Genomic DNA, 11,676 nt, shown 5'->3' on the forward strand with positions numbered 1-11,676 from the left:
ATTATTGACTTGGTGGGTGGGGGGAGGTTTTCCTCTCAGTGGAGAGCAGGGACAGCATCGTACAAATAATTCTAGAGATTCGCATGCTTCAATCTGTTCCCGTAGCTCTCCTTTCCAGGCTTCTTGGCAAGTTCATCTCCTGCATCGGGATAGTGCCTTAGGCCTGACTCCATGCTAGGGAACTGCAGTGGTTCCTTCTTCCCCACCAGAGGGACGGGACAAGTGACACAGAATTCAAGGTCAGGGTGATGCCCCAGATACTCCTGTCTCTCTGCTGGTGGATGTCCCCAGCCCTGTCAAAGGGCTCCCTGTTCAGGGAGCCGGACAGACTTGTTCTAATGATAGACACAAGCCTGTTCAGTTGGGGGGCACGCCTGGATTCCCAGCTGGCCCAGGGGTGGTGGACACCGACCAACCTTCACAAGAGTATCAACTGGTTGGAGCTCAGGGCGATCCACCTGGCTCTATGACTATTCAAGACGATGGTAGCCGGGAAACGCGTCCTAGTTCTCATGGACAATGTGGCGGCCAAGTCACACGTGAACAAACAGGGAGGCACCCACTCAAGGGCACTGCAGGACAAGGCGGTGAGATTGGGGAACTGGTCGGAATGGAACCTCCTATCTATCCGAGCACAACACATCTCTGGAGTGGAGAATCATCAGGTGGACTGGTTCAGCAGGGAGACAGTGGACCACGGAGAGTGTCAACTTCACCCCAGCATCTTCAGCTGGATCGGCCAAAGATTCAGATGACTGTCGGTGGATCTCTTCGCTTCCCCGATGAACACCCAGCTTCCGAGATTCATATTACAGTTCCAGACACAGGAAGCGATGGACAACGACTTCCTGCGCTGCAATTGGCCATCAGGTCTTCTCTATGCTTTCCCCTCCCTCTCCTACCCGGGGTGCTCAGGAAACTAGTACTAGAGAGGGCAGAGGTCATTCTGGTGGCTCCCTACTGGCCCCGATGCCCCTGGTTTGCAGATCTGATAGAGATGTCAATTGCCCCCCCATCCGAAGATCCCTCGGGTGGAGGTAACCCTTACCCAGGGGAGTCTGGTCCACCCAGACCCAGACTGGCTCCAATTTACCATCTGGAGATTGAGCGGACACAATTAAGGGAGGCCCAGATTTCCACCAAGGTCATCGGGACCATCAAGGCTGCCAGGAGAAGATCCACCACTTGCATCTACGACGCAACCTGGGTCTCCTTTGCGGCTGGTGCTGCTCGGCTCAGGTAGAACCAACATCGGCCACAGTCCTGGAGGTTCTGGATTTCCTCCAGGATGGACTGGAGAAGGGTCTGGCTCCTAACACCCTCAGAAGGCGGGTCTCAGCCCTGGCCACTGTCCTGGGGGTGGGTGGGCACACAGTCCTTGTCCCAACTTCTGTCATCAAATGGTTCCTCAGGGGAACAGCCAACCTCCGGCCCCTGGTGATTCACCGTTTTCCCTCTTGGGACCTGCCCACAGTGCTCTAGGCACTTCTGGAAGCACCTTTCCAGTCGCTAAGGGAGGTGAGTCTTCAGCTGCTCACGCTTAAGGCAGTGTTCCTTGTAGCTATTACAAAGGTTAATGTCAGCCAGACATGCAGTTCAGGTAAGACCAACTGACAATTTTGTTCGAGATGTAGGTTACAATTCCGCGCTATTCTCATCATCATCTTTATATAATTATACATCCTTACATGCCCCCAAATTGTGATTCTGTCTTTTTATCTCAATAGTTTCCCATTGTAGGTATATTTCATGTTCCCTCTCCATTTTTCCATATCTTGGATTGGATTACCCTTAATTGTATCTAGATGGCAACCCTCGCTATTCAATGTTTGTTACACTTCCCTTAATCTATTATATAAAATAACAAGTGGTAAACATATTTTGACCTATGCTTAGTTGTCCTTCTATTGTCATATTCAATCAATTCGCAACTCAATTTAATTATCATGTTAAAAAGTTGGATCACAAACCTCTGCTTTACCATCTCCCCATATCAGTTTCATATTTATCCATATTCCATATATTTTAACCTTTATTTAGCTATCTTTCCTTTATCATATTCAACCAATTAGCAACTCCATTTTATTGTCATTGTTTAGGAATAAAGTCCTTATCTTAACTTTATATTTTCCCACAGATTTCTAATTATCTGTTTTTTTCCTAGCAAGTCTTTTGTCCCACTTCTCTGTTCCTGACTTCTTTTCTTTATTTTAAAACATCCCCTCTCATCAATTTTCCCCAGGTCAAAAGAATATTTTATATTTCTCTTTGTTGGGACATAATCTCCTACTTTAATTTTCCTTATGCCACTAACAACCTCCAAAACCACTTTTGTCCGCTTTTTATTTCCTTTTGTTTCGACACCTCCCCTTTTCACAATTTTCCCTACACCACTGACAGGACCAATGGAGATTTTTGTCTGCTTTTTATTTCCCTCCGTTTCTACTCCTTCATTGTTTTGCCTCCCTCCTTCTTTAAATTCTTTAGATATCTGCTTCTCTGGATTCAGAATTCTATTTAGGCTTGATTTTACTGATTTTACTGATTTATGCATATTGTTTATAATTTCACATAGTTCTTCAAATCCCCAGTTTTCCATGATATCCAGTTCCAAAGTTACAGTTAGTTATATAGTTCTTATTTCAGAGTTCTGTTCCACTTTAAATTTGTCTGCTTCAGTTGCTGTGGGGGAGAATGATGGGAGTCATCTTAGTCTTTTGTTCTTCCTTAGTGTTCAGTTCCAAAATTGCAGTTAGTTATACAAGACTTATTTTGAGATTCTGGTCCACCTTAAATTTAATTCAAACCGGAAGAGAAGCTGGGGCCATCTTAATCTTTTGCCAAGAGAAAAAAAGAAGAAGAAAAGAAAAACAAAATAAGAAAAAGAACCCTTCGTGTTTCCCAGTTCTTGATTCTGTTATTATTCAGTTATTATTCTTTCCCTTGCCAGCTTCCAGGTCCGGTCAATTGTAGCTGCTCAGAATATATCATTTGAAACAAACTTGCAAACAGTCAGGTTCTATTTCTCTTTGCCTCCTACTTTTCCAAATTCTGATTTATGGCAGTTGGTTAATTAAAACTTCCTGCACAGTCAAGGTTAGGTTATCAGTTATCAGTAAGAAGAAGTGCTGTTTTGGGGAGTTAAGATATATTAGCTGGAAAAAGTTCAAGCAGAATAATTCCTTCAGAATGTTGGTTTCTATTTCAAGTCCAAAACCAAGTTTAAAGTTTATATTTGAGTGGGTTTGTCATTTCTCTGCTTTCTCCTTCTGTCCAAAATTGTTTTAAATAATTAACTTTGGGGTTGTGGTGGTGGTGTTTCAACCCCCTATTACCTTTCCTTTCCTTTCCTTTCCTTTCCTTTCCTTTCCTTTCCTTTCCTTTCCTTTCCTTTCCTTTCCTTTCCTTTCCTATCCTTTCCTTTCCTTCTTTCCTTTCCTTTCCTTTCCTTTCTTATGGCTGCCCATTGGTCTCCGGATACGCTTCAAGGTGCTAGTCGTCACTTATAAAGCCCTTCATGATATTGGACCTGGGTACTTGAGAGACCGCCTGCTGCCAATTACCTCCAACAGACCTATTAGATCCCACAGAGTAGGCCTCCGAATCCCATCTACCGGCCAATGCCGATTGGCTACCACCCGGAGGAGGGCCTTCTCTGTGGCTGCTCCGGCCCTCTGGAATGAGGTCCCCGTGGAGATTCGGACCCTCACCACCCTTCAGGTCTTCTGCAAAGCCCTTAAAACCTGGCTGTTCCGACAGGCCTGGGGTTGACGAGATCCCGTCCCCGCTCGAACTGTGTGGTTGTTGATTGCTTTTAAATTCTTTGTAGTTGCTTGTTTGTTGTTCCCCCTTGTCTGTATTCCCTTCCTTTGATTTGTTAGCCGCCCTGAGTCCCTTCGGGAATAGGGCGGCATATAAATGCAATAAAATCCAAATCCAAATCCAAAAAATCCCGATCTGACCATTAATATTATTTATATTCTCAAGATTTCTTTGCCTTTTCCAAGTTTGATTTATAGTTGTGGTTAGATAAATTTTGTTACCGGTCTTTCATCTCTTCCGTACCTTCCTGTACATTTGCTTTGACAAAAAGCCAGCATCGTATTAGCCATATTGCAGACTGCCGCCCCGACTCCGATTCATAAGGCAAATCTCTGACCTGCGAGGGACCAGTTGCCTCCCTCTGGGTCTGATGAGACGCTGCCCTTCTTTGCCCCCACCTCCAGTGGGGGTTCTGATCCAAAAGGATCTCGGAGATGGTTTATCAGACAGGGTTCATGTGAGGCTCTTTAGAGCCCCCACCACCCACGTCTGTCCAGCTAAAGAACTTCCTGTCGACTCCTAATGTAAATTTCATTTTTGAAGGGCTTGTGATTAGCTATTCATTAAATCATTTTCTTCTGCCATGACAAGATATTATTTTGGGCCACCTGTAATCAGTGTGTGGATAGAGAGGATTTTCAAACTTGTTTGTACCTTCCTAATTTAATAAGAGAAAATTGTATGTTTGGATACTATCACTAGGAAATGTACAAACATTCATATACTTTTTATGAAATACTTATTTTCATTCAAATGCCTGCAGTAAATCTCACTGTAAAACTGTTGATAGCAATGCAGCCATTGAACAGATGTGACAAGGAAAGCAAAGTCAGTGATTTTAAGGTTGCAGGGAAAAAAATTCCAAACCTTGATTGCTTTCTTTAAAAGTTCTGTGAGTTTACTTTACGTTTTGATGACAGGATTGACACATCATGGTAAACTATAATATGATTTGTTTAGGTTTAGTTTGTATTCTGTGTGAACCCAACCATTGTAGTTTATTCAAAATGATTTATCCAGCCATTCTTACAATTTTTTCTCCTTTTTTAGGAGAAGAGGCAAAAAAAGTATACAACGAAGCTCAAAATCTGCTGAAAAGTTTGATTACAGAAAACAAGCTTAAAGCCACAGGTCTGATTGGGTTTTGGTCAGCTCGAAGCATTAAAGATGATATTTACTTATATGATACAGAAGAGAAGCTACACAATTTGGAACCAATAGCTAGGTTCTGTGGCTTACGACAACAGGTGTGGCTTGATGATATTCTACTCAAATGAAATGTTACTTATTTCAGATTGTGAGCTTAAACTAATCTTAACGCATTTCCTAATTAAGATTTGTGAATATGTAGACAAGAATAAGCAAGTTGGGATCCACAGACATTTTGCTAGAAAATTCCTAAATGCCAGCTTCCAGAATGGTTTGACAAGAAGTATACGATAGAAGTATTTGGAGGGGATAAGATTGGTTGCCTCTGAGAATCACAAACTATACACTCATTTTTTATTGTTTTATTTAAAGCATGCCTGTCTGGCTGTTTCTTTGCATCTTTGAGATGTGAAAACCTCACTTTTAATGTATTTTGCTAACTTGAAAGCATTGTTTTTAATCTGAAAAACACACGCAGCTTTGCAGCTAAAGAACGTGCAAATGTAATCTGTTACGCAGCCGTTGTATCTTTCTTAAGTCAAATGATCTATCTTTTCCTCTATATCGCCATAAAAGTCTTTGCCACTATATTAAACCTGCTCATTTGAGATATAGTAATGCAACCTCCTACTTTGTCTTTAAAATGAGTTAAAAATGGAAGAGTTATATAAGAAGCTAAAGAAAAGATGATTGCATTTATGTAATAAACCTCCACAGTATGTGTGTGTAATGTGGAGATAATTGTCTTTAAAAGTTAGCAAAATAATAATGATGTATTCTGTAAGCTTATGAATAAGTATAACGGTAGATTAAAACAATGACATTTCACAAAGAAGGGAACTGTAGTACTTGGATTTTGGATCTGCATAGAAAACTTGAAAAGTGAATCTTTCTGTGGATTCTAAATATATTTAGATTTTTGAAAGATAATCTCCAACACTTCCAATTGAGGTGACTTCACCACCTGTCTGAGTAGTTGGTCCTTATGTTGAATTATTCTTACTGCAAGGATATTTTTTAATGTTCTGACAGAATTTGCCTTCCTGTAATACAAGACCACTTTTTTATGTTTTGTACAATAAGAAATGTGTCTTCACTATTCCTGTGGCATTCAGGAATTTGAAGAGTGTTATGCTCATAGTATATTTCCAATCTCTGCAAAATCTCTTCACTGGAATTATTTTCTAGTCCATGATCATCCTTGTTGCCTAGTCTGAATCCTCCTTAAAATTGTGTCTTCCAGTTAGGTCTTTAATATTTAACATGTTGCTCATTTAACATTGTAGGTTGAAAAAGATTCTGGTTCCACAGATCCCTATTATTGCTTGTCTGATTTTATATCCCCCCTGGAGTCTGATGTTCCTGACTACTTGGGGATCTTTGCTGTGGCATGCTTTGGAGTAGATGAGCTATGTAAAGAATATGAAAAACAGTCAGATGACTACAGCATTATAATGGTGAAAGCACTAGCAGATCGGTTAGCAGAGGTAATATATTGTAGTTTTGTTTTTTACATGATTCTACTTATTTTAATTCATGTATTGGAAGGGAGGGGGGAAGGGAAGGACCAACTTGTTTTTTTTTTAAGTAGAAGACTATTATCTGCAGCAAATGTATTGTGATAACTTACATAATGTTTTATCCAATTATGTCATTTACAATAGAGGTCTTATTGATTCTTTGAAAACCTCCATCAACAAATGAAAGAATGAATCAATTTTTTTTGTTCATTCTCTCCTGTACCCACCAAATATGCTTCAGAAGAGAAGGGAATCCTGTAGATCATAAGCAGGAGGCATGGGAATCTGAAAGAAACATTTTGCTTTTACGTGTGCAAGTGTGGGAAATCAATGGGTCAATTAAAATGTCCTTCTAGCACAGCAATGAGCCTACAGTAAATGCAGAGATATCTTTGAATATGAGCCATGAAGTATTAAGGTAACAGTTAAAGGTAATGTACAATGAGAGCCAGTTTGGTCTAGTAGTTAAGATGTTGGATTAGGAGAGAGACACTTGAGTTCTACTCCTGTTTTAGGCCTAACAGCCACTTAGAAGTTCTCTCAGTGCCAGGAAGAAGGCAATGACAAACAATTTTTACCAAAAATACCAAGAACACTGCTTAGATTTCTCTGAGTTGAAAGCATCACACAGTAATACATTTGGACAAAGCATCATTAAAGTTATAGCTTGCTTTTGCTTATTTCTAAGGCATTTGCAGAAGAACTTCATGAACGAGTTCGGAAAGAATTTTGGGCTTATTGTACAAATGAACAGTTGGAATTTTCAGATCTGCGTAAAATAAGATACGATGGGATTCGCCCAGCACCTGGTTATCCATGTCAACCTGACCACACAGAAAAAATCACTATGTGGAGACTTGCCAATATTGAGGAAGCTACAGGTATCTTTCAAAGTTTGGTTAGGAAGTTGCATTTTGAAATTGGTGAGGGGAGAAATTATAAATGCTTTATTCCATTTATATTGTTTTCCTTTTATGACTGATATGTTTATAATGATGAGAGGATCCCCATTAAGTTCACCTCCTCTTAAGACTTTGTGAATGAGTTGTGCAGTTGGGAGAACATATGCCCAGGATTGTATGCATGGTCCCATCCTCTGTTGACTATTAAATAATCACCTGTTTTTAGTGTATACTTGAAGAAAGCTCCTTCTTTTTCACAAACTCACAAACTCACATTCAGAGTATAGATAATTTGCTAATTGATTGCAAAGCTATAAAATTATAATGGGTGATTTGGACTGGATTTGTCAGGAAATTGAGTTTTTCCTCAGATGCAGGTCAGAGATTCTGCAATTTGGCAATATCTGCCAAAAGAGCCAACACAAGTACTTTCCTTTGATTCTTACAGGTATTCAGTTAACAGAATCCCTAGCAATGTTCCCTGCCTCAGCAGTATGTGGTCTCTACTTTTCCAATCCGGCTTCTAGGTATTTTGCTGTTGGGAAAATATTGAAAGATCAGGTAAGACCTTTTTGCTGTTACAGAAATTGCATTAAAAAGGAGAGAACTGTAAATGGGAATTATATACAGAAACACACTATTTTTAGACCAAGGGTCCCCAACCCCAGTCCGCCGCCTAATGCAAGCACACAAAACTGCATTTGCACAAGCAGTGTGCATGTAAAACCATCTTCTCTCCAACACCACTGCTTCCGCCACTTGCAGTCCCCAGAGCCAGAAAGGTTGGGAACTGCTGATTTAGACTACTCAATATGGTATTTGAGCGCTAAATAATTTATTATGTCTGTATTAACAGTACCAATAATTCTTGTTAAATATTACAAACTGAGCAAATGGCGGACAAGGTTTAGAAACCTGAAATTAAATAGCATGTTATATTGCAAATGTGGAAGTTATTGATGATATTAGCAGAAAATTACTAATGTGTTATTTGGGTCTAGAATTTATGAAATCCTAGTCTTGATTAAATTATTTTAGATGCAGTAAGTGTTAGTATTGCTTGTCGTATCAAACATAATTAAAAGTTTTGGAAGTTTATAGTCTTTTTTATCTGAAGATTTATACAAACTCCTTGTGTATCTAATCATCAAATAAAGTATTCAATTCAATTCATTTTGAAAGAATAAGATTCAAAAGAGAAGAGAATAAACTACCCTTCTAAATGTATCGCAAAAAAGTCCACACTGATCAAGTACTCAACTATAACACTAACAACCCAATAGCACAGTAAATAAGCTATGTAAGATCTCTCATTCAGAAGATACAATGTAAACTTTTTAATTTCACAATAAGCTAACAAATTCAACAATGCCATTTGAGAAACTGCAGATATCTTAGACCAAAAGTGCTAGAGAATTCCTGCAGGCACATCAATCTGATGAATTGGTCATTAGCTGTAATGTTGGAAGAAGCTCCATCTACAAACCATTCAAGAAAGGAAGGAAGCAAAGAAAATGGAAAGAGGCAAACAGTCCTGAATACACCCTTCTGCAATCAAGCAATATGTCACTCAAAAAGTAATCAAGGGAGAAACAATATCCCAATGATAGAACAAGCTACTGCATATAAACAGCTAGTAAAGTGCAGTCCTCCATGCAACAATTTCTTACTTTGGTAATGACATGTCTGCAAAAGAGAAGCAAGCTGAGACAACATCAAGAAGCAGGCAGGCAGGCAGGCAGGCATTAGCTAAAGTTGGTACAGTAAGTTGTTTAAAAGGGGATTAGTTTTTCACACTGATCCAGTGCACATTGAATGTCTATATTCATGAAATAAATAAAAGCATAACTTTTCATTTGTTCACTTAGATCAGGGGTGTCAAACTAAATTTGTCCTCCGGGATTGGGCGGCCTATAAATCGTACCAATAAATGCCTGGGACTGGATCTGGCTCGCAGGGTATTTAGATCTGGTACGTGAGGCTACCCTGGAAACAGTGAAGGACCGGCTTCCAGTGCTTCTGCCAATGAAAACAGCCCTCCGGAGATCCATTTTATCTGGCAGAGGGTTGCATGGGGCCGTGGCAGCCCAAGACGGAGCTCAGGATCCCGTTTTGGCTAGCAGAGTGCTCTGGCTCCACAGGTGCCCCAACACGAGTGTCATCAAGCTGGCCATCCTACTCTGGCCATGCTTACCCTGGCCCCCTGAGGTCAAACTCAACCCTTATTTGGCCCTCAATGAAATCAAGTTTGACACCCCTGACTTAGATTCTGTTTATATATCATATAGAACTTCCAAAAAATTCTCATAACGCTAAATGCCAAAGATAACTGAAAAATCTGAAGAGGTGCTTTTTCATAGAATTGTAGCAGAATGTTTTCTATTCAGAAAAAAAATATGAAATATAATTTCCCAGGTATTTTTATTAGTGTAAGATCTTAAAATTAAAATGCTAATTAGTCATCCTCTTGTTTGTTTTACAGGTTGAAGACTATGCCTTAAGAAAAAATATGTCTGTGGCAGAAGTTGAAAAATGGCTTGGACCTATTCTTGGATATGATTCAGAGTAAAAAAAAAATAGGGTGATTGATTGATTGGTTGTTAATCAGCTGATATCCATAAGAGAAAACATTCACAAGCAGAATAGGGAGGGGATTTGTGTCTGTCTTGGCAGGCAGTATTGCTTCTCCATTTCATACTGTCTAGCAGAGTCCACCAAACTTGTGGAACAAATGTGGGAGAAAACTGTGCTTCCTCATTTTCTGATTCATTTTTAATAAACAAGAAACAGCTGTTCTGTGGGTAACCCTTCAAATGATTATTCAGTGTAGCTATCTGCCACGGAGAAAGTAAATGATATCTAATTGTAAAATATTCTCTACACTACATCAACCTACAATAAGCTATAAAACAACAAATCTAAAATAATTCTTAGATGTGAAGTGTATCTCTGTTTTGGCTATCCTGGAAATCTTGTCCATTTACGTACATGCATATGCATGTTACCATGAGCTATTTAAAATAAAGACACTCTTTTCTTTCTAAATTAAAGATCATTCTAATTGCATTTGGGATTTTGATGTGTGTGTATATGAAATATCCTTTGTCTAGATGTTTAAATTCTTTTTTAATGGAATAGTTTCATAAAGAAATAAAAGGCAAGATAAAAAAAATCAAATACATGAATATTTCATGAAAAGTATTGCAAATATTATACTAAATCTGTAATTCACTACTGATACTGTAATCTGTAATTTTGTCTTCTGAGAATATAGCCATTGGGCATTGTTTTATAGTCATAAGAAAAAGGTCAGCAACTATTTGCACTGACATGTCCCTCTATTTTATGGGGTCTTACTTATATTTAATATAATTGTATGTGTATTTAATAGGTGGTGCCAGTGCTTTAGATTCATTTGGAAGAGGCATTTCAGAATGACTTGGGCTGTGAATGCAACACTTTTCTGCAATTCATAGCAGTCACTTTTTTTCAGAAATATGATCAGGGAAAAAGGCCATAGTTGCTTTAGTGAGATTATAACAGTTGCCTTTGTGGCGCTCATGTTTTCTGAAATACTTTTTCCCAATTGAATTCCATCAAGCACTGCATAGCTTTACTATTTAATAGCAAATTGGCTCAGAAATTAAAAGAAATGTGAGAGATTAATAAGTGCCTTGATTCTTAATTCCTTCTTAATATACTGGAATATATGTCTGAATAGTAAGGAAATAAGGGAAAAGGGGCCCACAATAGTGTTACCTCCTAGCTTCAGGAGACTATGGTACACATTCACATGAACAGTTCTAGAAGTTACGGAGTTCATATTTGCATATAAGCCCAAGAATACTTTTCAGACTTTTCCACTTAAGTTGTGGTGATTGTAGTTCACAGGGGCCCCTCTTGTCATTACTGTGTTCACGTTTTTTTTTCTAAATAAAGAATTATTATTATAATCGATTGTTTATAATAGCTCAGTTATTTACTCTTGTAAGCCCTGGAAAAATCATGCTCTTTTTGGAACTTTTATTATCTATATTTGTAATTATACTCACAGGTGGCTAAGCCTTCTGTTCTGTTACTACAGAAATGTGCTCTGTTATTTCTGTGTTGTGTTACATACCAAGAGCTGCCAAAACATTCGATTGCAAATCTTTAGATTTTTACATGAACAGTACCTTATGCCACTGACATAAGGAGGTCAGTTTCTTGAAATCTCTATTTTCTTTTGCTATCAAATTGCCTTTTTGCAGGCCTCTGTGATATGTGGATTCTTCATTAGTACT

General features: G+C 38.9%; 1 protein-coding gene across 2 annotated transcripts in view; it reads left to right on the forward strand.

Annotated features, from left to right (window-relative positions):
- The window catches only part of MTR (5-methyltetrahydrofolate-homocysteine methyltransferase), a 90,923-nt gene extending 79,572 nt beyond the window's left edge, over positions 1 to 11,351 (forward strand). For both annotated transcript variants that reach the window (XM_032216404.1, XM_032216405.1), the window contains 5 exons: positions 4,873 to 5,069; positions 6,258 to 6,458; positions 7,180 to 7,372; positions 7,842 to 7,954; positions 9,876 to 11,351. In XM_032216404.1, the coding sequence (XP_032072295.1) occupies positions 4,873 to 5,069; positions 6,258 to 6,458; positions 7,180 to 7,372; positions 7,842 to 7,954; positions 9,876 to 9,962 (791 nt within the window). In that variant the 3' untranslated portion in view covers positions 9,963 to 11,351. The remainder of the gene's footprint in view (positions 1 to 4,872; positions 5,070 to 6,257; positions 6,459 to 7,179; positions 7,373 to 7,841; positions 7,955 to 9,875) is intronic.
- Positions 11,352 to 11,676: the final 325 nt, after the last annotated feature.

Source organism: Thamnophis elegans, chromosome 4 (genome assembly GCF_009769535.1).
Source record: "Thamnophis elegans isolate rThaEle1 chromosome 4, rThaEle1.pri, whole genome shotgun sequence".
Taxonomy (NCBI): domain Eukaryota; kingdom Metazoa; phylum Chordata; class Lepidosauria; order Squamata; family Colubridae; genus Thamnophis; species Thamnophis elegans.